Below are 22,863 nucleotides of genomic sequence, written 5' to 3'. Positions count from 1 at the left end.
GATGAAAACAGCGAGGTCATTAAGCATGAGACCCTGCATCAAAAATGGTGCCAAGCCAGCCCCAGCTCACCGGCCGGGAGGTTTTTCAGGCAACAAGGTGTCATATTTGGACTGGCCAAAAGATGATCTGAGGCTCAACATCCTGACATTTAGACCCTGCATGAAGCAAGGTAGGCTGCTAATGCAACCTTGAATTCTTTCTAATCTACCCAGTAGCCTGCGTCTCTTGTCACGGACACGCATGATTTCGCGGGTAGTGTCGCAGGTCAACCTGAGATGAAGCTAATAACTGGGGAGTGACTGAATCATTGGTAGATGGGCTAGGGATCCTGGAGAGCTAATGCCATCAGATTGATACTTGCCTAACAGCAGCGGTACTTGTAACGTATTCCGTTCAAAGCGCGACCCCTGAGCAGAGGAGGGTCCCAGATAACAGATAACCACCAATTTGAGAGCTCATCATCGGACAGTGGCACGTAGGATTATGCAAGTCTAGGTATCTTGGGCAGAAAGTAAAAAAACACTCCATACAAAGGTAACTCAAGTCGAATTCCAACAATGGCCGAAATAGCAAGCTGGGCAAACGTACATTTACAAGTGCCTTACCAGGTACTACTAAGAGACGGGATGAATAGGTCGCCAAAATGTGTTAGCGGCGATGCTTCCGCTGTCCACGCTGGCCTTGCTCGTGCTAATCTCTTCCTATCCAAGTCTCAATGCCATTTCTCATTTCTCGCTCCAGCAATTGACCAAGGTAAGGGCACATTTGTAACAAGAAGGCTTGTAGGTAGTAGCCAAAAAAAATAGATGAAGCAATGCTCATCACATCAATCAACTTATTAATCTATTGATATCTACTAGATGAGACCAGCAAATCGAAACCCACCTGCGGTGACCTGTGAAGGTTGCCCTGGGCGTCCACTAGGAAAACTTACTTCGGTGCCACTACAGCGGCAAACGTCCCTGGTGCTCTGATTGTTTCGTGCTTGTTAGCACCAACCAGAACAATTTAGCGGCCTACCAAGCACTGTGCCCCCGTTGCCCCCCCTCACTAATGACCCCTGGCTTCGGCGCGTGAGGAACATTGAAGATACCAAAACTCGCGCCGCTCACTGTGCAGAGGTGCCCTCTCGAACGCGACGCTCAGGTACCTCTCAAGTCGCCGTCACCCCGCCCAAGTCATTTTCACTTTCTTAGCACGTTGACCGCCCTCCTGGCCTTGCACCTGCAATAACGCCTCCCGCCTCTCTCGACCCCTCGGCCTCGCAATTCCCCTTTCCAGCACATCACCAACAAGGAGCTGCACCGAGCTGCAAAACGCACCGCGCCGCGACAACCACCGCTCCAATCCGCGGCCAGGCCCTTGCGTTGCTCTCGCTCTGTGACCGCTGGAAAAATTGGGCCCGCCCGCGCTGAGTAGCAGCGGAGCTCTCGCTTGCAGCGGCATCGAATCGCAGCTCGTCCCCGTCACGCACTAGCATCTCCAGCACCGTCTCTCGTGCCCCCTTTCCGACCCCTCAGGCCCCGTCAGGCTCGCATCCATACCGCAGGTACTTGTATAGCGGTGCTGCTTATCGGCTGCGGATATGGATTCCAACAACGGCCGTCTGTACTTGAACTTCGACAACCAGCGACCGGCCGCCAACGATCGAGCCTATCCCACCACGCCCTCAACCTTCCCCCAGCCCGTCTTCCCCGCGGGAGCTCAGTCCAGCATGCAATCGTCCCAGCAGCAGTACGGCGCGGGCTACCCGCCTCAGGGCCAGGGCTACTTTGCGCAGAACCAGCAGTATCCGGGCCAGGCAGTGACGAGCGACTATCCCAACGCTGCCTATCCCCCGCAGTCTGGCGCGCCTGGCACCAACGACCCGAACACGGGCTTGGCTCACCAGTTCTCCCACCAGAACCTCGGCGGCAGCGCCGCAAGGGGAGGCCAATATGCTGGTAGAGGACCATCGTCAGGTCGGCCACGAACTGCGGGCGGCTCAGGGCAGCAGGGCAGCTACGGCAACTACGCGCCTCCTTTGCCTACCCAGGGCGCTGTGTCTTCGCCCGAGTTTCAGCCCATCCCAGAGAGGAACCCTGATAAATATGGCACAAATGCCAACAGCAACCAGAAGAAGTGCTCACAGCTAGCTGCGGATTTCTTCAAGGACAGCGTGAAGCGAGCTCGTGAACGCAACCAAAGGTACAGTTTTTGTCATTTGCATACGTGCCTTGTATACGTGCCTTGTACACATACAAACATCTCTCCAACCTCGCCCTCTTCCTTCTGCTAGACCTTTTTGGAAAACTACTTCAGTACCCCGTTGGCTGACATTTGTTTCACGTGATAAACAACAATAGGCAGAACGAGTTGGAGCAAAAGCTGCAAGACCCCGGCCAGAGCTCAACTAGGAGAGAGCAGCTCTGGTCAACTGCTGGCCGGAAAGAAGGCCAATATCTGCGATTCTTGCGTACTAAAGATAAGCCCGAGAACTACAACACGGTCAAGATTATCGGAAAGGGTGCCTTTGGTGAAGTCAAGCTGGTGCAGAAGAAGGGAGATGGCAAGGTCTATGCTATGAAGTCTCTGATCAAGACTGAAATGTTCAAAAAGGACCAGCTGGCTCACGTCCGATCAGAACGTGATATCCTTGCCGAGTCTGACAGCCCCTGGGTTGTCAAGCTCTACACCACCTTCCAGGATGCCTACTTCCTCTACATGCTCATGGAGTTCTTGCCCGGTGGAGATTTGATGACCATGCTGATTAAATATGAGATTTTCTCGGAAGACATTACGCGATTCTACATTGCTGAAATTGTTTTGGCCATTGAGGCCGTCCACAAGCTTGGTTTCATTCACCGGTAAGAGATCCTTCTGCTCCCCTGTTTCCAAAGACTCGCCTTTGGTCATTGGCTAATCCGTTTGAAAATAGTGACATCAAGCCTGACAACATTCTGCTGGATCGTGGCGGCCACGTCAAATTGACCGATTTCGGTCTTTCCACTGGCTTCCACCGTCTGCATGACAACAACTACTACCAGCAACTCCTGCAGGGCCGCTCCAACCGTCCCCGTGACCGAACCTCGGTTGCCATTGATCAAATCAATCTCACAGTCAGCAACCGATCTCAGATTAACGACTGGAGACGATCTAGACGACTGATGGCTTACTCCACCGTCGGCACGCCAGACTACATCGCCCCCGAGATCTTCACAGGCCATGGCTACACCTTTGACTGCGATTGGTGGTCATTGGGCACCATCATGTTTGAGTGTCTGGTGGGCTGGCCGCCTTTCTGTGCTGAAGACAGCCACGACACCTATCGCAAGATTGTCAACTGGAGGCAAACGCTGTATTTCCCTGACGACATCACTCTGGGTGCCGAGGCGGAGAACTTGATTCGAAGGTAAGGATCGACTAATCTTTTTCTCATTGCATCATCAATGGCTGACCAACAATTTGAATAGCATGGTCTGCAACACGGAGAACCGACTTGGACGGGGAGGTGCCCATGAACTCAAGAGCCACGCCTTCTTCCGCGGCGTCGACTTTGATAGCCTGCGTCGCATTCGCGCTCCTTTCGAGCCTCGCTTGACGTCCAACATCGATACCACCTACTTCCCGACCGACGAAATCGACCAGACCGACAACGCAACTCTGCTCAAGGCCCAGGCCATCCAGAACAACCGCACTGGCACAGCTCCTGAGGAGTCGCCCGAGATGAGCTTGCCATTTATCGGTTACACTTTCAAGCGGTTCGATAACAACTTCCGATAGAGGGTCTTGATTTTCATGATGAAGCGGGCATATGCAGTAAAGATTTTGAATTCAACGCAAGCTAGAAGTGCGTTTATAAGATGAAGATGAGAATTTTGAAAAGGGGGTCCATGCTTAATCGGCTGACCTACCAAATTACGAGGAGCAACCTGCATAAAGGGTCAAACGTTATACAGCAGAGACCCTGTCGTTTATTGAAGATGCATGATACTGGGCATGGAGAACAGTGCTGATATCCTTGTTCATATCGCTGGAATTTGCTTTGCTTCTGATTTTTTTATTTTTTATTCAATTGCATGAAAAGCAGTAAGGGGGGAGATGGAAAGTCAAGATGGAACACGCTGGATATAGTTAGGGTCTCATGGATATATCAGCTGCGAGAGAAGCTTGGTGGCATTAGAATATATGACTAAAAAGAAGCTTCGTTCCAAGGCCAAATTTGCAATTTAATATTGATATAAAGCTTTTCCCCATTCCGTTCATTGCATCCATTGTACCCAATAGTGAAGATGATCACCAAATTTCTGAAATATATCCCTTGAATCTTCCCAATGAACGTTTTCATTTCCTCTGGTATTTTGTAAGCCGCTATTTTGATGTCCTTGATATTACCATGTTACGCTTCCGTACGTTTGCCTATTATATCCCTCGAGCTTCTCTCACTGAGCGTTCGTACTCCCTTTAGTATTTTATAAACCGATGTTTTAACGCCCCCGTCGCTGTCACGTTGAGTTTCCCCATGTCTGCCGAATAGATATTCCAAGCCCCTCCCACAAACGCTGCCATTCATCCTTGCAAGTTGCGTATCGCCGCTTTAACGTCATTGTTAATATCCTTTTGCGTGTCTGCTCGTGCTCTCAAACGACGATTCTCAGCTTCTGTTGCTTCAAGGCGCCGTGCCAATTCGATTATAGTCTTTTCATTCGAACCAAGGCGCTTGGTTAACTCATTTATATATAGCCTTTTGTGTCCACTGTGTTGTAGCTCGCAGCGACTGGCATTCTGCGTTGACGGCCTCGGCTTTCAGCAACGCCGATTCCAAGTTTCTCTTGTATTCGGCAGCTCCCATTATTTTCTTCTTGGCTAGGAGAGAGAATTCTTCTTTTTCCTTGCGCATTTCCTGTATCTCGGCATTTGATGGACTGGCGAGAACAGAAGCCGTTGCTGTCTCAATGTCTTGGTTCTCCGTCTTTACCTGATTGTTCTGTCCGACAAGAGAATCAGGACTTGGTATCGTGTTTAGATAGTGGTCGCAATCTTCGCGGTTGCCATCTTCAGATAAAAGCAATGGCGATTCGCATCTCGATAGGTCAAGCAAGTCTTTTGCAATATTAGCTCCCGATCGTGTATATCACTATTTCTAAATCAGATACAAACCTGAATCTCCGCCTTGAAGCGAAGTGGATGGATCGATGTCCAACGGCGGTTGCTCCTCTGGCAGCGTGAAGTAATCATAGATTGACATCCGGTCACTACTGCCCAGTGAAGAAAGCGACCGTTGGTCATCTAATAGAGAATCGGGGTTGTGTTGATGATGGCCTGTCATGATTGCAATCCAATGAGTTGGAAACAAACCTCATAAGAGATGGCTAAATGTATGGGTGATGATGGAAAAGAAAGAGGGAGAGGAGGAGGAGAGGCTTGAGAAGAGTTAGGAGGAGTTTATATAGGTATTGTTCAAAATCTGGCGGCTGCTGATCACCTGTTATAATAAATCAGTGAGCAGTAACAATAGAGGAAACCTTGGAAAAGAAAGCCAGTTCTATTCTCCAGCACTCCAGCTGTAGCTCAACAAGGCAGTCAGTCTACATATAGCTAGAGCGCTAGATAACTTTATTGACGTGAATCATTAAAAAGGAAGATGAATGGAATAATAATCAAGAATGGCATAATGTGTATAGCCGAGAGATTGGAACATTCAAAACGTTTGATACCATAACAGTAATACGCTGTACGGCAATATATGAGAGAGGTATCTATTAAATTGGATATGTGGCGCGAAAAAGCAAAACAGAAATGAGAACGAGCCATGATAAAGGGCATATATACATATTATCCAGCTTCGCAGCCGTATTAATCCACAAACCACACGTATCATCTCCTCTTTCAGGTATTCAATCTCACTCCCCCTCTCTCATCAAGCATCAATCTTCATCACCACTCTCATCCGAGTCCGAGCCATACCCCACGAGTCCCAGCCCCGTCGTTGCCTTCTTCTCTTCCCCCTTCTTTGCCTCCTCCTTATGAGGCTCTGTCTCACTCTTCTTCTTGCCATCATCATCATCACCACCCTTCCTCACCCCCACAGCCTCCTCCTTCTCACCCCCTTTACTCACAGCCTTCTTCTTCACGCCCAGCATTTCCCTCTCATGCCTCTTCCTCTTCCTCCCCCCCAACAGCCCACTCCTCATCCTCTCCCCCTCTCGGCCCTTCATCCTCATTCGCAGCCGCAGAGGCCTCCCCGCCAGTGCTCTTCTGCCTCTCCCGAAAGGCCTTCAACCCCTTCTCCAGCTCCTTCTTCGCCCGCGCCTCATCCGCCTTCTCCTTGGCCCTCACCTCATCCAAAAAGTCAATCTCGTCATTGTCCAGGGCGCGAAACTGATTCTTCAGCTTGAGCTGCTCTTCAAAAGCTGCCTGCTTAGCCGCTGTATGAAAGCGATTTTTTTTTTTTTTTAGCACAGCTCTCATCATATCTCTCATCTCGAGAAAAGCAAAGAAAATAACAAACCTTTGTTCGCCTGCAATACATCATACAAGCTCTGCTGCCCTTCCCCCGCCAAATCCGCCCTCGCCTGCTCCCTCTTCTTCCTGTCCTCCTCAAGCTCGTGCTGCACCGCCTCCCACTCGGCATTCTTCTTCATCAGCGGCTCCCTCGCGGCCGCCACCACCGCCTCATGGCCGCTCTCATCCGTGGTAGGCTCACCGCTGGAAGTTATCGTGCCGCCGGAGACGAACCGGCCAGACATTGTAGCTCAAGCAAATTTATGGCTTTTTTTTTTTTCCTTCTGTTCTCTCTTTCTTTTTTAAAAAAAAATTAATTCCTTCCCCTTTTCCGATTTTCCGCTTTTTCTTTCTCTTTCTTTTTCAAGTGTCGAATTGGGATGAAATAGCGTGATTGAATCTGTATTAGAGGATTGGCTTATGGAACGCTTCGCACGAAAGTTGGGCTTGGCCTCCAGGGCTGCATCCAACTCAGTAGATTCCGAGGCCGTATAACGAGTAATTGAAATTAGCGGCGTTCCATTGCAAGTCAATGAGTAGATTGATTAGGCAGATCACGAGTTTGAAGAGGTACGAGATATGTCGACAGGTATTACATTCACAGGCGGTGAAATCTCATGCAAGTTACAGACCGAAGAGCACCGGCGAGATGCAAGGCGAGGTAAGAGGCTCAACTTCCGACGATCAGCCGGACACTCATTTCTACCCTTCCATATTCGCCAAGTTTTCATCACACAGACAGATAAACAGGCCTTGATAATGATTAATAGTAATTGTACAGGCTCATAATATACAATTGAATTCCAGCCACGGCTGCTCATCAATTTAATTGTACTATAATCTCACAATAGGGACGCCGTCAGGAGAACCATAGGAGACGTCACCTTGGGCTAAAGCCCTGCTAATATCTTCACAGCCTGTTTCCGTCTCAGGACACACACCCACATACACAACTCCCCCATCCATCCAATTGTTTCCGTCTTCTTGGGGTATGAAAGTAAAGCCGCTGCTCATTTGCCGCCGTGTCAGAAATATCTCCTCTGTCGCCAAAGCAGAAATGCCTTTTTCATCTGGCCATCGCCCAACCCATCGCCCAACCTATCGCAGTCCCCAAAATCACATCTGTCCTCTCAAAAACACACAAGATTCCACAACAACAAGTCTGGAATTGATCATATGAATACAGAGAAACTGTCCGCACTCACGCGAATAGAAAAAATCTCATTAATCGAACAAAGAAAAAAAACCCCATCTTCTCCATCGCCGTCAAACCTTCCCTCTCTACAAATCAATCCATACAACAAGACGTCTAACATCTCATAGAAAAGAGAAGACAAGAAAAAGAAGAAAAAGAAGAAAAAGAAGAAGAAAGGGGAATAGAACAAGTCAGATGATGCATAGAAGATGTCCATCTGACCTCGACGTGAAGCCACCCAAGGCATTACATCAAGTGATGTTTGGCCGCGGAATGCAAAACCGTATATGGTAAAATAATAAAAAATGCGCCGAAGAGAAAGAGAAATATATAAACCGGTCCAATCTTCCATTTTACCCGCTGAAGACAATGCATGAAAGCGCCCTCGTAAAACCCATTTTGCACAGACACCGGTTCCAACCACGATCAAACAAGTATAATATCATATGTGCTGCTCCCAAAACTTTTTGTAATCTTTATTGCTTTTTGATGCGTCATGAACAATGTCACTTATAGCCGGCACGGATATTTTTGGTGTTTCAACCAACCCATAGTGGGCGCGTTGCCGGCATGGACTTCTGATGACACAGCTCAGACCTTTTTTGGATTTTTTGTAACACTTCGGACGCCTGCCAGTGAGCAGTTTTCGATTGTAGGCAGCGCCTATAACTGAATTCCAAATCTATCGAGGTACCAATGCAGGGTACCAATACCAGGTCTATATGTGCAGCGCGCGCGCAAACGCAAGAGATTCCATAGAGCATGATATCAAAACAAAGAGAGCAAAGCGTCTTTTTTTTGGTAAATGAGTGGACAATGTTCGCCTTCGGTGTTTGTTGCAAGCTGGCGGTGCCTTTGACAGATCGAAATCCATAATGACAGGATCGCTTTTGATGTCGCTAGGACCAAGCTCGCTTTGCATCGATGAACATCTTGTAGTAGTAATAAAAAAAATATAGCCTTGCGCCGAACCAAACCATTATGAACATGTACCGTAAAAAAAAAATTGCCGTTTATAGTTGAAGCCAACCATGGCTGCGAAGAGAGTGCTTGTGTCACGAAGGTGACAACAATTCGCAGGTCACTCTGAATCCGACAGTCGCGTCATGGTGGCATCATAAAACAAGCTGAAGAAAAGACGTGCTGAAACTGATCGCGTGTGTAGAAATTCTTTTTTTCATGCCGGGGGGTATCTGAAAAACACGCGTCTTCTTATAAAAGAGAAGAAAGCGAAAACTCGTAGCCATTAAAAACTCGAAATCCGCACCTTTTTTTTCCGAGACCGAATAAGGAAAAGTATGAGCCATCTGAGCTCAATAAGATAAACGAGAAAGGAAAATCGTTGCAAACATTAACCCATGACAGGCTGGCCATATCCATGTGACATGAAATAGGAAGACTGCTTCATGGGCTCGACACATCCCGGGCAACTGCACTCAGCAACGCCATGCTCCCATACACCGTGGTGCTGGTAAGGGTAGTGGGATGCGTAGGGCGTTGAGCGGTTGGGATAAAACGTATTGTGGGCCGGAGGCTGGGGGTAGCGGCTGCTGTACTGAGCGGCGGCCTGAGCGAACCATTCATTGTAGCGAGCGTTGCTAGAAGCTGCCGACGTGGCGTACTCGGGAGTACCATAGCCAGAGTCCGGAGGGGGTGAGAGGCGCGTTCCAAGGGTTGTTGGACCACGAGTCGCGCGAGCGGTAGGTCTGCTGCTGAGTCTTCATAGCCTGGTAACGTTCGTACTCTGCGATTTGAGCCTGGATGTAGCGTGAATGAGGAGAGCAGCGGTTGCTGTTGTACCTGGCCAGATCGGTATCGATGGCAGGGACCAGCGAAGCCAGACGCTCTCTGTTGGCCTGAACGGCCTGTCGCTTCTTCATCTGCTGCCACTCGCGCCAGTTGTCAAGCCAGGCCTGATAGTCTTTGCTGTGATCAAGGTTGACGTAGAGTCGCCAGCTCATGGCCTGAAGCCAATCATACTCCAGAGTGTTCAGCTCGGAGACGGGGATGCCGCTAACCTCAGACCATGATCGGTTCTGGAAGGTGTTGTCGTCCAGGAATTTGCTGCCAAGGAGAAGCGAGACGGTGAGGAAACGCCAAACCTGACCCTCGGAGGCCTTGTAGGGACCCTGAGTCTTCATGGAGTTGATTCTCTTGGCGAGATAGTTCATTCCAAGAAGGATGGTCGTGCTGGGCAGTCTAGTGGAAGTGAGAATCTGCGACACGAATTTCCGGAACGGAGAAGTGACGCTGGCCTCGGGGGGTAACCACGCGAGTTGCCATCTCGGCGACATACTCAGCCATCATGTCGACCTCATAATCGAGGACGGCACAAACGCCTCCGGGCATGATGACGGTAGTGGAGGAGGTCCGACGAAGATCGAACAGATCTTTGTCGGATTGAAGATTTCTTGTCGGAGACGAAAACAGCACGTGGCAATGCACTGCTGTTTTATGGAGTGGTCTCGGGACAAGAAAGCAGAACGTGCGGATCGGCGAAGCGGCGCGAACAGGAAATGTGTCGATGGGGCTCTACTGTGACGCAAGAGCCATTTAACGTGGGAAAAGTGTTGCCGTGAAGTGCGACGAAAATGCTGTTGGAAGCGATTTGAAGATAGAAAACGTGACAAAAGGATATCGTAATGGATCAGTCGGTCAAATAGAATGGCCGTCCAAGGTTCAGAGATCGCTCAACGTCGAGTCCAAGTATGGGCGTTAACGCAAGCTGGAAGCGAGACTGAGGGAAAAAAGGAAAGGAAAAAAAAGATGTAGCGTGATGAAAAAGCTTTTCTGTGTCAGAAACCGTTAGCAGGGAGATCTTGTAAACAAATGCCAAGTTGGGGACATGCGGCACGGCGAAAAGCAAGTCATGTACAAGTCATGCCTTGTGGTGTGACGAGAGAGGCGTAAAGTTAAAGGAAGCAGTGTTTATTAACATTGCAAAGTGTGCTTTCGCCACTAGCATAAGAAAGATAAACAATGCGAAGAGATGACGTCGAGTCGTTGATTATGAATACAATCTTCATAAAGCATCGAAAAGCGAGTCGATCGACAATGTAGGAAGGCAGGTGATTATAAAGATGGAGTGTTGTCAAAACAAATCGCTGGTGTCGCGGCGAGGATTCGCGGGACGTTGGGAAGGAACCATGTTGCGGCAGGACCGGTGATGCAGTCGAAAGTAAAGCAGTAAATACTAACCTCTATTCGAGAGGTGTCCTCACAAGAGCTTTTTATAAAAAAAGAAACCCTCCAAAGGATGTGACCGTTGAGCGGAAGTAGACGTGACCGTGTTGAGAGCGGCCACTGCAGACAAGCCGTGGGAACACAAAGAAGCTACCTGCACAGCAGCGAGCTGGAGGCAACAAAAGGAGTAGGCTCACGCGAGAAACCTGAATCCAGACGTCGACGAACGATGGCGAGTTCGCGACGAGGCTTGTCGAGAAATCGGCGGATTCGGAATTCGGTGGAGGAGGAAGAGGAGGGAAAAAGGGTTGAAGAAAATATGAAAGAAGAGGTTGAGGTGTGGGAGCGCAGAAATGAAGAGCGCGAGCTCTACTAGATGAAGGTTACGGGCGGCACAGCGACAGCAGTTAGGGCATGGGCGGTGGAACAGTCCCAGGTGGCAGTCCCCAGCGGTAGTGCAGTGGCAGGTATTGCAGTGGACACCCACCATGCGCCAGGCGCCAAGGTACCTGGGGCTGGCTGGAGCAGCCAACTTTTTCTCTCACCTGCCAATCCGTCCCAGGTTCTTTACCGCAAGTACGGAGTACAAGTACGTACTGCAGGTATGGGGTCCTCGAGGCATTGGGCTGGACAGGGGGTCTCTCGGGTACGAGTACTTGGGGCTTCGTGCTAAGCTGTTTTTTTTTTCTTTGCCCCGGAGTGGGTGGGGCCGCAACAGTGCCACTGACGGGCCAACTAGAGCCTAGCGGAATGGGGGTCGCAGTGCACAAGTACCCACGCGCGCGTAGCAGGCTGGCGCGGTACCTCGGCGGCCGTCTCCACTGCACACGGTGCTATGGTGGCGCCTCTGTGGACAATCATGGACAATGTGGCTAGCTAAATCAGGGCGCCGCCGTGCGTGCTGATTGGCCCAGGGGCGCAGCGCCTTCCTCGTGCATCAGCGTGCCTCGCCTCCAGGTACATGCAGGCCGTACCGAGTACCTCAGACGGTCGGCGCATGCAGCCAGAGCACCCCGGTCGCTCAACTCCAGGATGGTTGGGAGGCTTGGAAGATTTCATCTGCGGCGCGGTGCCTCCTGAGGATTTTCCCACAGCGACCTGCGCTGCACGAGGGCGTTAACGCAGTTGCCACCGTGACTGGCTTCTGCCACTGTGGTGGTCAGTAGTGCCTGCCTGGCCGGGACGACTGGAGCTGCTCGCTCAACGCCCACTGCGGGAAAAGTGGCACGATGTTTTTTTTAGAAAGAATTTTTTTTTTTCCTTCTAGCAAAGTTTTGACGTCGTCAATTTTTTTCTGCCCCTTTCCACCACCAAGACTAGAATAAGCAGCCCCATCTGAAGCCAGACTGGGCGTGTCGCTTTGGAACATCAACTGGAATCCGCTGTTTGATGTCCTATGGTGAGGCAAAAAAAAAGAAGAAGAAGCCGACATCTACCGCCTGCTCCGTCCATGTACGCGCACGTCCGTGCCAGCGCGAGCACGAGTACGGAGTCGATGACTACAATTTGCAGATGCTCGGAATGACGACTCACATGCAGGCATCTTCGCGGCGGCTTTGCTGCCCACCACTGGACTGGTCGTCTGATGGGATGTGACGCAAGGCCAAAGGCGAAGGGGTGGCCGGCCCAGGCGTGCGTCCAGCACAGTCTCCAGCTTTTGTCTCCGGCAGGCCGTCGTCACTGGCACTGCACATTCTTGTCAAAAGGGAATCGCGTCGCTATGCTGGATCCGCCAGTCCGCCAATCCGCCCAATCCCTGGCGCCAGCACGGGGCCATGCCCGTTCTCGAACGAGGTATATCTGCGAGTCACGGAGCGAACCCGGTTTGGCGCGATGGGGCCTCTGCTTTTATCCTCGAGCCACCTTGTCTGGTGCTTGTGCCTTGTCGACGACTCTCTTGGCCGGAGCAGCATTTGTAATGGCGCCAGCAATGGGCTTGGACTTGGAAAAGGTCCTGAGACCCTGCCTGCATGATCCGGCGAATCGGTGGCGCCTATGTCTTGGACGCTCGCAAGCTCGCTGCTCAGGCTCTGGGAGCGTGGCGGCGTGTCTTGGAGCCCTGATCGACAAGCCCTCGCACGCTGGACGGAGCTGTCGGATCCTTGGGCGGCCCGAACAACTACTGTGCACCTGAACGCACTTTCGGCAGCCCATTTCGTGCAGATGCTGCTGTTTGCAAATACGAGGGCGCTCTGTGGTCCACAGCCAGAGGGCAGAGCAGACAGGGCAAGGGCCCAGCAGAGAGCTCAGCGCTGCTGACCTTCTACTCATAGCATCGACCGAGGCCGAGGCCATCGATGCCATTGCTATTACCGTTACCACCGAGAACTACGCTGTGAGAGATGGTTTTTGGGGGTTCCCTGCCACATCTTTCCCACCTTTTCTGCTTCGTACAATGTACCTGCTTGTACTTGACTGACTGCCCTGCTTGTTCCTAATCCCTCCATCTAAATCAGCATGCATGGACAGGGGACTGTGCAGATGCGTGCGTGCTAAGCCGTGTAAGTGTCCAAGCAGCGCTACTTGTAGCGCGCACAAGGTACATTCGGTGCACGCTTTTGAGTGTCCTACAGTACTCCATCGCAGTGCTAGCAGAAGCCATCAAGCCTTCCAATTTTTTTCTGAAGAAAAAAAATTTCCGCTACGGCTTGGGCGATGGAGAATGCGGAGAGAAATCCCTCACTCCAGTGCCCACCAGTGCTCCGGGGAGTCTACGAGTCCGTCTTCGCGCGTCGGTTCAACCGCCCAGGGCAACTTTTCCAAGTCCACAGGTACAGTACAGACAGATGGCTTGACTTGCATTGTACTCGGACTACACTCCAAAGTCTTCACAGCAAAAATCAGTGCTCCCAGTTGGTGGGCCTTTCTGCAGCTACCAGACCAGTCACAAGCCGTGATCTGCCTGCATCGCCATTCAGTCAATCACATCCCAAATACACACTGCACGCCGTGCATGCTGCGACTCAACTGGACAGCTTCTCTTCCGTGGTGGAAAGGCAGATGTTGTTGAGATGATGGATTTTTAAGGCGGCCGCGCGACTCGCGCCTGATTGCCCCATCTTTCACGGCCGACCGCCGGAGCAAGCGAAGGAGAATCTCGGCCGGCTAATTCTGAATCTCTCTTTGACACCAGCATAGCCGACCCTGGATCCAAACCTCTAGTATAGAGCTTTGGTCACTAGTCCGCTAGCACGCATGCATATGCGACCCTGTAAGAAGAAGAAGAAGAAGCGATTCTTCAGGACACATGACGACAAGCCAGCCCACCATACCATCCGGAATGAGCCGTCTCCAGCAACCAATTGCTCCTGTAAGAGGCTGGGTGGTAGCAGCATCATTATTCAGCCCGCAAAGTCCGCGAGCCATGACCCCCGGAGCATCGTGCACCAGTATCACAATGAGTTTCCCTAACGGCTCAATGGGACAGAGCAAGGGAAGAGACGTGGACAGTGTGCCGGAGGAGTGGCAGAACATGGTCCACAGCGGTCGATTGCCGTACAAACTACAGTAATTGGGTCTTCCGTACTCGTACTTGTACGCGACACACTACCTACCTACCGTACGGCAATACTTCGAAGCGCAAAGCACGGTATTCCAGGAAATGAAACGCGGTCAAGGGGTTGCAAGTCCAGGCCCGACCAGCCTGTAGCACCACGTTACTGTATGAGTTCTGATGGAACCCGCCAAAGAAACCCAGACCCGTGGTTAATTTTCTTTTCAGGGACGGGCACCAACCACTGAGATTACTCCAATTTTAGATGGGTTCCACGGCTTGTCTCCGTTTAACTAACCATTGCTAGTCCAACGGAGCACTATTGCTAGCAACCACACATCGAACTGCTACTAGCAGTAGTGCTTGGGTTGTTAGCACTGCTGTTTATAACAACTCCTACACGTACAAGTACTACGCCGTGCTGCTGCTATTATTACGACGGGTAGCCTGTGGCTGGTGTATAAGTCAGTGCGTGCTGGGAGGAGGGAGGAATCGGAAATGCGCTGACCTGACAGCGTCTCAGAATCAGCTAGCATTTGGACCGAGGGAAGATCTGCTACTTGGCCTGGGCTGACATCAACAGAGCGTGGTCAGCGCGTTCGTTTTCAGTCTCGTCGTTACCACGCCAGCCGAGCGATAAGAATAGGAGATCATGTGAAAAGCAGGGAGAGCAGAGCATTGGCTACTTTGGCCCCAGACCCCTGTGCCGGCACGCCTGGAAATGAAGGTGAAATTTCGATAAGTCATTCTAGTTTCAGCCTTCCGGTGCCTATTACTAGACGCCTCTTGAGTTTTCCTCCCTCTCAGATTTTTTTCTCGCTTTGTGCGGACAGTTGATCCAGAATCGCGGGCCAGACACCAATCAGCGTGGTAGGATTGGCGATTGAACATGTTGGGGAGCTAAAAGCAGGCCTACTTGAAATGCTACTAAGCAGAGGAGCCGGTTTAGACCTGGCGGTCAGGGTGTTACACCGACGCCCTGGGGTTTTAACTAGCGACTGGTAACACTCTTGCAGCCTTGTATGTACCTGCCTCGATCTACGAAATGTCGGTCTTTGTTTTGGGTCGTTGCGCTTCTGCAGCGCTGCTGACCATTGAGCAGTAGGATGCATGAGTTGAGGCTGGTCATCTCCCGCGTACTCGTACAGATACCTAGTTGGCTGTATACACCAGGTACGCATGCAGATCAGCCTGCTGTGCTTTGTACGGACTCGAGAGTGCCTAGGCATTGCAGGTATACGTACCATACAACTGCTGTACAGCATCTCCATCGAGTCCAGGATTGGATAGCGATGCCACCACGGGATGCCACCGGGGACATGCTACTGGCACAGACGGAGAGGGGAGCATGGGGAAGCTGCCCAACCTGCTTTTCTTCCATTCCCGCGCCATGCACGAGTCTGGCATGCCAGCAGATGGTTGGGCATAAAAAAGGGTCTGCACATCATCAGACGCCCTGCCAATCTGCCTGGACGGTTCGTGCCAAAGTGCCAGCCCAGGTGGACCTGCTGCGCGCGCGTATGTACCTACCTGGGTACATTGTCCATTCTGGCACATCCGAGACTCGCTATATACATTGGCTGTACAGCTAAGTGAGTACATTGACCAATTGTCTGGATGCTACAGTACCTACCTGTATACAGAGAGACCAGCAGGGATGACTCTTGGGGAGTCCGGCTAGGGGGGGGAGAAGGCAACCACCAAGCCTATTTCGAGATTAATGACGATGGCGATCATTCCCCCATGCGCCAACCCTCAGCCTCAGCTTCAGGGTCCCTTTTTATTCTCCCTTCCTAAAAATACCCCGGTAATAGCCCGTATGCGCTCTTCTCCCTTGATCACGCGTTACACTGCTGGCTACTATTGTTAGGTAACAACAAAAGCATGATTTTGCTATTTTCCCAGCCCTTCTCTGCTGACTGGTGAGTGGGAGCCTTGGACCCTGAAGAGTCTAATTTCCTTTCTGGTCTGCCTGGCCACTCAGCTTAGCTCACGCGGAGGCTGGGTGATGACTGGTGAAGCTCTAAACTGTTTTCTTTTTTTGAGAATCAAGCTTTCCACTGCGATCATCCGGTCGACACAGTGGTGCGTTTGTCCGCGCGAGCATGGTGGTATGTTGCGCTGCTACGTAATTCTTACTCGGAAATTGCCTTGAAAGGGAATGTTTCGGAACAACGATCATCCATCGAGCATCACCAAGGTTATACATGTGATTTCTGCTTACCCTGTATTACACCAAGCAGGCGTCTGGGAGTCCATCGTGGTCCATTGGTGCCTACGATATTACGCATTTGCCCGATTGACTTGCATTTCTCAGAGCTGTATGGAGTACGTACAAGTATGTAAGGCTACGTCGTTGAAGTGGCGATGGTGAACATCTGGCCAAGGACACGGTACCTCCAGGCCTGCAGATCCGGGTATCTTGTAAGTCTACCTTTGACGACGGGGAAGTAAGGATAGCGTCCCAGCTCTGGGTCCGTGGAGAGGTCCGTGGACATTGCCACCGATGTGTCAGCCGGGAAAATCTCGATTAGGCCTGGCCTGGATATCTACGTAATATACTAGCAGAGGCCAGTCGGTCCAGCTCAGTCACACTTACACGAGATGATCGAGACGACGATCAACAGGCAGGGTCAGCTTGAGTCACTTAAGTATCACGAACGCCACGATCAGCAGCCATTTCCAGGTTCAAGAAGTTTCTACGGTTGAAACAGGCCCAGCCTAGATTCTTGCCGGCCCATCGGTTCTCCAGGTTTCCAAGTCCCGCAGGAGGATTTTCCTGCCTCCTTCCGCTTCGGCGTTGCCATGGTCTGCACGACGAAAAAAGCTGTTGCTCCTACGTCGGTGGCCAATAGTTGGCCTTTGCAAGCCCGTGATTGGAGGCGCTGCCCGGATATGCCTGCACCCTACCAAGTTTGATCCCGTCTGTATGATGGCGCTGGGCTTACAAGCGTGGAATGGCCTTGGCTAATAGGCTGTTGTAGCCTGGCCGTTTTGTGTAGGAAATCTGGACTGGCTACGCCTCTTTTTTCGTTTCTCTCCCCCTCCTCTTCCTTCTGGTTCTCGGGGAAGTGTTACCCGCCGAAGCAGCCGATCCGCCTGGTCCAAGAATGGGTGAGTAATGAGACTAAGCAGCAGATGGCTTCGTACACCACCTTGACCACACACACACACAAACTATCGAAGCGCGGAGAGGGAAATATGCGTGAGCCAACTTGTACCTTTTCTCGCCTTCTCTTCTTCGTATTGCTGCTGCTACTGTTTAGGTGGGTACTGGGCGGTGAAAGGTAGCACTACAAGTACGTTTTTTTCTCGTCTCGCACAAACAGGATGTTCTTTGGAGGGGGAGGGGTAATAAAGCGGGTAAAGCTACCTACTCCGTCGAGCTCGGCGATTTGTTACGAGATGTAAACAGTCTTTGGATTTTCATATACAGGTAGGCAGGTTGGTTTCCATGTAGGTGCTCATGTAGGTACGATTTATCCAAAGATGGCTGCTGCTGCTGCAAGGGGGGGCCGATAGAGGCAGCTATACAGGCAGATGTTACGGGACGAAGTCTATACATTGGTGCCTCTCTTGGACACTGCTGGAAACTGAGAGAACCTCGGTCCTCCGCCCTGGCTTCCCACGGCCTTACTATATGCTGCCTCGTGAAACATGTCCTTAGAACAAGTGAAGAATGCAAAGAGAGGAAAGCGGACATGGTTCCCCTCGTCAGCGCGTGGGGGCTTAGGCCACTGCGCTGGAGAGAAGCATACCGATGATAGGCTGTGCGTGCATGTAAGAAAAGAAGAGAAAGAGGGGCTGCGTGATTTCCTGCGATGAAGCGAAGCAAGCAAGCCACTCGACAGGTCAGACTCGGCCGAAGCTTTTTGTGGAGTACTACTTGTTTTTATTTTTATTTTTTATACTTGTATTTATAATTCTTTTTCATTCTCCTGAGTGGTGGTTCCCATCTGCAGGCTGCCATTGATGGCTGAAAACGGCTCCCGTGACTTTTGGCGGCACGGTACCGGGTATATGTTGGCTGCCGCACGGCTTTGGGCTTGAAGATGCGGCCAGCTACATGGATACAACATCTTTGTATCTTGAACAAAGAGGAATTGAGGAAAAGTATGATGAACATTAAATGATGAACATTAATTAGCGAAAAGGACAGATTGGATTTTGCTTTAAATATCCATAGCCGCTAAGCGCGGATGATGCTGCATGACGCACAATACAGTGAGGCAAACTGGGTATCTATATCTGCAGTACTGTATGTAGGCAGTCGTCGCATTGCGGATCTATTTCGGCATACTGCAAACGGAATCGACACGCCCAGACAAAACGGACGGACGCTTGAGAGTTTTGCGTCTGATACGGATTTTTATGAATTTGGCATAAAGTTTCCATGGACGCGTGGGATTTTGACTTTTGATGTTGGGCTTTGCATGTACGAGTGCGAAGTAGCTGTGTTGAGCGAATATGCTGGTATAAAGACGCTGGTTGGTCGAGAATAGATGCATCTTGCGTAGGTAGAGAAAAGTGTATATATGGCTTGCAGCATGTAAGCTGGGAAATTACACTCTCTCGTCGTGGAACCAATCTCTAGTTGGGCTTGAGCTGTCTTGATATCATGATAGAGATGCTTTTGTTTCTTGATTTGCTACTGAGTTTCCAAAATTAAGGCTGGATGCATGTCGGCCTTGGACTGCCCCAAGTATGAGACCTTCCGGAGCAGAATCCGAGCACAACAGGAGACGAATATATCGTTCTGTAAATGACCTAGGAGTTGAATAAGTGTCTTTTTTTTTTCTTCTTCTTTTCGCAGAAGGATTTTATAGTGGCGCGGGGATTTCTGTGAGAAGGATTTGACGTCTTTGGATCCTGTAAGCGCTCGGAGCTGTTGATACTGCATCCCGAGATCCCTGCGGCGGGCCGCGTTCGATTGATAGGCCTACAGTATATCGCGGATGTTTAGTTGGTTACATTGCAGTTTGTGTAACGGGAGAGAGGTTGCCTCGGCTTGAGTATGCACAGCTTATTGATTTTGTTCGAGAGCTGAAATAAAAGCCGCTGGAAGTTGGAAACTTGATTCCGAGTATTGTCTAACGTCTAGCATTTCTGGGGCTGTAATCACATGGGAATGCGTCTGCAGCCCTGCTTGCCGCTCGCGTTGATCTTGATGCAAAGAGAAACCCCCAAATGAAGCTTGCGAGAGAAAACAAGTCTCATTCAGTCCTTTAATGCCTTCACCGACGGCCGTTTTAATTGGTTATCCTGTTCATATTCGTGTTTGCACAGCGCAATGGTTGGGCTGAAACTCAAACCGAGCAGCAGGCTCGGGCAATCTACGCTGCCGGTCGGTGGCTGTTCGGCATCAGAACCTGGTGCTGACATACATCTGGGAGCCGCCGGGCACACCGCTGGGCCACTAAGCGGCCGGGCACCCCAGATGCTATAACTACTACCTACAGCAGGTATCTACCTACCTACCTATCTATTCATCAAATACAAGCAGCATGCCCGCGAGTTGTTGCTGTCCTTGATTGCAAACCTGCCAGCAACACCGACAATGATCTCCGTCCACAAGCCGCGAATGCACGCTGTCCCCGTCCATCCCATCGCGGCCGCTGCCGTCACTGCAGCCGCGGCTCCAGTCCCGCCAATGGCCGCCATCGCCATCGCCAACGGCCACGGCCACGGCGCCGCAAAGAACCCGCCCTACGGCTCGCTGTACGAGGCCTGTGTCGCCATGCGAGACAAGGTCGATGCCTTTCTGGCAGAGGAGATGACGGCGCCGCTGCTGCGACGGGCGCAGGAGCAGGTGCGCATCTCGGTCCAGGTGGTGGACGAGGCGCTGGAGAGATATCGGTGGGTTTTGCCGCTCTGCGTCCCGGATTCTGCGCCGGGATGCTTGTTGAATGGCCAGTACTGATGCGCGACTACAGACCCGAGGAGATCTCCATCTCGTACAATGGTGGCAAGGACTGTACGTTTTGAACACCCGATTGCGAAGCCTTGCGCACTGTGCCGAGGCTGGCATTCGATATCCAGACAAGGCTGCTAACCACCACAACAGGCCTCGTGATGCTCATCGTGCTCCTTGCATGCTACGCGCGACGATACTCGCCTCCCAAGTCCGTGGCCGGCGCCAACCTGCAGAACGGAGCGCCCAAGCTGCCGCCTTTCCCCGAGACGCTGCACTCGGTCTACATTGTATCCGCGGATCCCTTTGCCGAGGTTGATGATTTCGTCGAGAAGAGCAGCGCAATGTACCACCTGGACGTTGCACGGTTTACGCTGCCGATGAAGAAGGGCCTGGAGGTTTTCAAGGCGCAGAATCCCAGCGTCAGGGCCATTTTCGTGGGAACCCGGCGGACGGATCCGCATGGAGAGAAGTTGAAGCATTTCGACCCGACGGATGCGGGGTGGCCCGACTTTATGAGGATTCATCCTGTGATTGATTGGCACTACAGTGAGTGCTGCCGCTCTTTACCCTTTGATCTAACCCATGTAAAGAATAGATGCTAACATTGTTTTGTTAACAGCTGAGATTTGGGCTGTGAGTCACTTTTATACAAGGATGGGATAGAGACAAGACCCGTTAAGAATTGGGAGCTGACTGGGAGTTTAGTTTACTCGACATTTAGATATTCCTTATTGCTGTCTATACGACCAGGTATGTTGGACATGACTCGCCTTCTTTTTTATGCTACAGAGAGTTTATGGCGACTGACGAGTTTGATAGGGATACACGAGTCTTGGCGGGAGACGCGACACTCTGCCAAACCCGCGATTAAAGAAACAAGGAGACGAGCGAGACTTTCGACCGGCATACGAACTAATAGAAGACGATGAAGAGAGACTTGGCCGATATAAATAATACAGAGGCCGTGCAGATATATGATGGCCATACATTGATTGCTGCGGGAACAGGACCTATCTGTGTTCCTCCTTTGGTCTTGCCGGGCCCAAGCTGGCCTGGTTGGGCATATCAAAAGAGAGAAGAATATATAACGACAAGGAGCAGACAACAAGATGGGAAAGCAATTTCACGAGAAATAGATTCATGGGGCACTTGGTGTTTTGGCGTTGATGGGACACAGCTACTGTCCTGTCAAGTTGGATTTTCCCTTTTTAAATTTTACTCAGCATATATCTGAGTTTTGTTTTGGTTTACAGCTATCGGTAGCTAGCTTAGAATGATTTGTTCTCTTCTCCTTTGTATTTTTATTTTCTATTCTTCTGTTCCGTTATTACTTGTGGTATGGGAACGTGGGTGCATGAATGAATTTGGGCACAAATGGAATAAAGATGGATGACATTGATACTTTTCATCTCCTTCACCTCTCTTCGTTTCTTTGGATATTAATAATACGACAGTGCTGGTGCCTGCAGATAAGCACATGTTGTAACGTGAGTGGAGAGAGAGAGAGAGAGAGGTCTTTTGACATGGGACCTTGCATGTTCCGATTTGATTCGGGTTAATAGGCCCATGGCCTGAAAGGGGAAGTTGATGAGCCCCCCGATTACGCCAGGCAGAAGTGTGATGATATACAGGAGAGGCGAAAAGTACATGCTTCGGTTGAGACGGATGGCAGCTTGCGTGGCGTGATGCGTACCTCGTTTTGGGTATGTCAGCGTTAAAAACGGTAGCCTGTTGTTGGTTCATCAATCACTTTGATGATAATTTTGTGGTACGGATGTGGACGGCTTCTAGAAGTTGAGAGGCTCTAGGCAAATGTTGCCAATAGCTACTTTTAATAGTCTCTCTCTACAACACAAGGGCTATGCATATGTTAATTCATGCGCTGGATTCTAAAATGTTTGTATCGTATCATCTGTACTTGGGTATTTCGTTCTTTGAAAAGGTATTCGCTGGTTCTTGCACCTCATGGTTTTTGCCTTTGGTCACCTCATGTCCCGTATTTTTCTTGTGCTTGACATTCATTCTCAACACCTGCTGCATAAGTTTCTTCTTCTTTCATCATTTGTCTTTTTAATTGCTATTCTAGCATACATAAAATCTACAACACACACGCCGAAGCCGACTTTTGCCGCTTTCCTTCCATGTCGTACCCAAACAGTCACCAGCATCTCCCACCTACCCAGAACGGATGGCTTCATTGGCTCCGTCCCCAAAATTCGGCCTTCATGCGAGCAACGACCGAAGGAGGGGGGGGGGGGTTCTCTCTTTGTCTGAAAAAAATCTAGACTCTTCTTTATGACGTCTCTCTGCATCAACTCGTGCGGCGGGCGGGCTTCTACGGAACCCGTTTGTTGTGGAAAAACCCTTGCATTTCATTTTGCCTTTTAGCAACAAGTCACCTACTGCAGAATCGAAAAAGCTAACGCGTGTTGTGAACACACCCCCTGGTCCAACATGCCCGCTGCATGCAAAACTAACGCACATGGAGTATGTAAGGGATATTGATTTTTTTTTTTTTTTTTTTTTTTTTACGGAGTAATACCAACTGCTACCAAGTGCTAGCGCCTAGTATTGCTACAGTAGCAGCACCACTA

General features: G+C 50.6%; 10 protein-coding genes across 10 annotated transcripts; 4 read left to right on the top strand and 6 right to left on the bottom strand.

Moving 5' to 3' along the window:
• The first annotated feature begins 1,278 nt into the window (after positions 1-1,278).
• Positions 1,279-4,235, top strand: TrAtP1_003537 (uncharacterized protein). Its single transcript, XM_014087987.2, has 4 exons — positions 1,279-2,188; positions 2,347-2,847; positions 2,919-3,392; positions 3,454-4,235. Exons 1-4 carry the CDS (start codon positions 1,587-1,589, stop codon positions 3,761-3,763), a joined length of 1,887 nt encoding a protein of 628 aa, XP_013943462.1. The 5' UTR covers positions 1,279-1,586; the 3' UTR covers positions 3,764-4,235.
• A 474-nt stretch (positions 4,236-4,709) lies between these two features.
• TrAtP1_003536 (uncharacterized protein) lies at positions 4,710-5,309 on the bottom strand (the record flags this gene model as incomplete). The annotated part of the gene is made up of 2 exons (XM_014087986.1): positions 4,710-5,083; positions 5,141-5,309. 2 exons carry the CDS (start codon positions 5,307-5,309, stop codon positions 4,710-4,712), a joined length of 543 nt encoding a protein of 180 aa, XP_013943461.1.
• Positions 5,310-6,130: 821 nt separating this feature from the next.
• On the bottom strand, positions 6,131-6,729 carry TrAtP1_003535 (uncharacterized protein; the record flags this gene model as incomplete). Its single annotated transcript, XM_014087317.2, has 2 exons — positions 6,131-6,408; positions 6,492-6,729. The coding sequence occupies 2 exons, from the start codon at positions 6,727-6,729 to the stop codon at positions 6,131-6,133; spliced, it is 516 nt and encodes a 171-aa protein (XP_013942792.2).
• Positions 6,730-9,277: 2,548 nt separating this feature from the next.
• On the bottom strand, positions 9,278-9,973 carry TrAtP1_003534 (uncharacterized protein; the record flags this gene model as incomplete). The annotated part of the gene is made up of 1 exon (XM_014087985.2): positions 9,278-9,973. The coding sequence occupies one exon, from the start codon at positions 9,971-9,973 to the stop codon at positions 9,278-9,280; it is 696 nt and encodes a 231-aa protein (XP_013943460.2).
• Positions 9,974-11,978: 2,005 nt separating this feature from the next.
• Positions 11,979-12,556, bottom strand: TrAtP1_003533 (uncharacterized protein; the record flags this gene model as incomplete). The annotated part of the gene is made up of 2 exons (XM_066111926.1): positions 11,979-12,012; positions 12,396-12,556. 2 exons carry the CDS (start codon positions 12,554-12,556, stop codon positions 11,979-11,981), a joined length of 195 nt encoding a protein of 64 aa, XP_065968006.1.
• A 154-nt stretch (positions 12,557-12,710) lies between these two features.
• On the bottom strand, positions 12,711-13,166 carry TrAtP1_003532 (uncharacterized protein; the record flags this gene model as incomplete). The annotated part of the gene is made up of 1 exon (XM_066111925.1): positions 12,711-13,166. One exon carries the CDS (start codon positions 13,164-13,166, stop codon positions 12,711-12,713), a length of 456 nt encoding a protein of 151 aa, XP_065968005.1.
• A 2,341-nt stretch (positions 13,167-15,507) lies between these two features.
• TrAtP1_003531 (uncharacterized protein) lies at positions 15,508-16,614 on the bottom strand (the record flags this gene model as incomplete). Its single annotated transcript, XM_066111924.1, has 4 exons — positions 15,508-15,515; positions 15,600-15,935; positions 15,989-16,032; positions 16,580-16,614. The coding sequence occupies 4 exons, from the start codon at positions 16,612-16,614 to the stop codon at positions 15,508-15,510; spliced, it is 423 nt and encodes a 140-aa protein (XP_065968004.1).
• A 1,940-nt stretch (positions 16,615-18,554) lies between these two features.
• On the top strand, positions 18,555-18,857 carry TrAtP1_003530 (uncharacterized protein; the record flags this gene model as incomplete). Its single annotated transcript, XM_066111923.1, has 1 exon — positions 18,555-18,857. One exon carries the CDS (start codon positions 18,555-18,557, stop codon positions 18,855-18,857), a length of 303 nt encoding a protein of 100 aa, XP_065968003.1.
• Positions 18,858-19,786: 929 nt separating this feature from the next.
• Positions 19,787-21,833, top strand: TrAtP1_003529 (uncharacterized protein). Its single transcript, XM_014087347.2, has 6 exons — positions 19,787-20,211; positions 20,289-20,329; positions 20,420-20,815; positions 20,889-20,902; positions 20,975-21,019; positions 21,089-21,833. Exons 1-6 carry the CDS (start codon positions 19,913-19,915, stop codon positions 21,221-21,223), a joined length of 930 nt encoding a protein of 309 aa, XP_013942822.2. The 5' UTR covers positions 19,787-19,912; the 3' UTR covers positions 21,224-21,833.
• A 401-nt stretch (positions 21,834-22,234) lies between these two features.
• Positions 22,235-22,543, top strand: TrAtP1_003528 (uncharacterized protein; the record flags this gene model as incomplete). Its single annotated transcript, XM_066111922.1, has 1 exon — positions 22,235-22,543. The coding sequence occupies one exon, from the start codon at positions 22,235-22,237 to the stop codon at positions 22,541-22,543; it is 309 nt and encodes a 102-aa protein (XP_065968002.1).
• Positions 22,544-22,863: the final 320 nt, after the last annotated feature.

The sequence above is a fragment of the Trichoderma atroviride genome, chromosome 2, assembly GCF_020647795.1.
Source record: "Trichoderma atroviride chromosome 2, complete sequence".
NCBI classification, from domain to species: Eukaryota; Fungi; Ascomycota; class Sordariomycetes; order Hypocreales; family Hypocreaceae; genus Trichoderma; species Trichoderma atroviride.
The sequence above is the reverse complement of the archived record's forward strand: the minus strand, read 5'-3'. Positions and strand labels throughout refer to the sequence as shown.

What these genes read in the sequence shown, in the direction of transcription:
- TrAtP1_003537 (XM_014087987.2), top strand. Translation starts at nt 1,587, where the DNA reads ATGGATTCCAACAACGGCCGTCTGTACTTGAACTTCGACAACCAGCGA. An exon ending in GCTCGTGAACGCAACCAAAG is followed by an intron (nt 2,189 to 2,346) that starts GTACAGTTTTTG and finishes AAACAACAATAG; the next exon opens with GCAGAACGAGTTGGAGCAAA. An exon ending in GCGGAGAACTTGATTCGAAG is followed by an intron (nt 3,393 to 3,453) that starts GTAAGGATCGAC and finishes CAATTTGAATAG; the next exon opens with CATGGTCTGCAACACGGAGA.
- TrAtP1_003529 (XM_014087347.2), top strand. Translation starts at nt 19,913, where the DNA reads ATGATCTCCGTCCACAAGCCGCGAATGCACGCTGTCCCCGTCCATCCC. An exon ending in GAGGCGCTGGAGAGATATCG is followed by an intron (nt 20,212 to 20,288) that starts GTGGGTTTTGCC and finishes GCGCGACTACAG; the next exon opens with ACCCGAGGAGATCTCCATCT. An exon ending in ATTGCTGTCTATACGACCAG is followed by an intron (nt 21,020 to 21,088) that starts GTATGTTGGACA and finishes CGAGTTTGATAG; the next exon opens with GGATACACGAGTCTTGGCGG.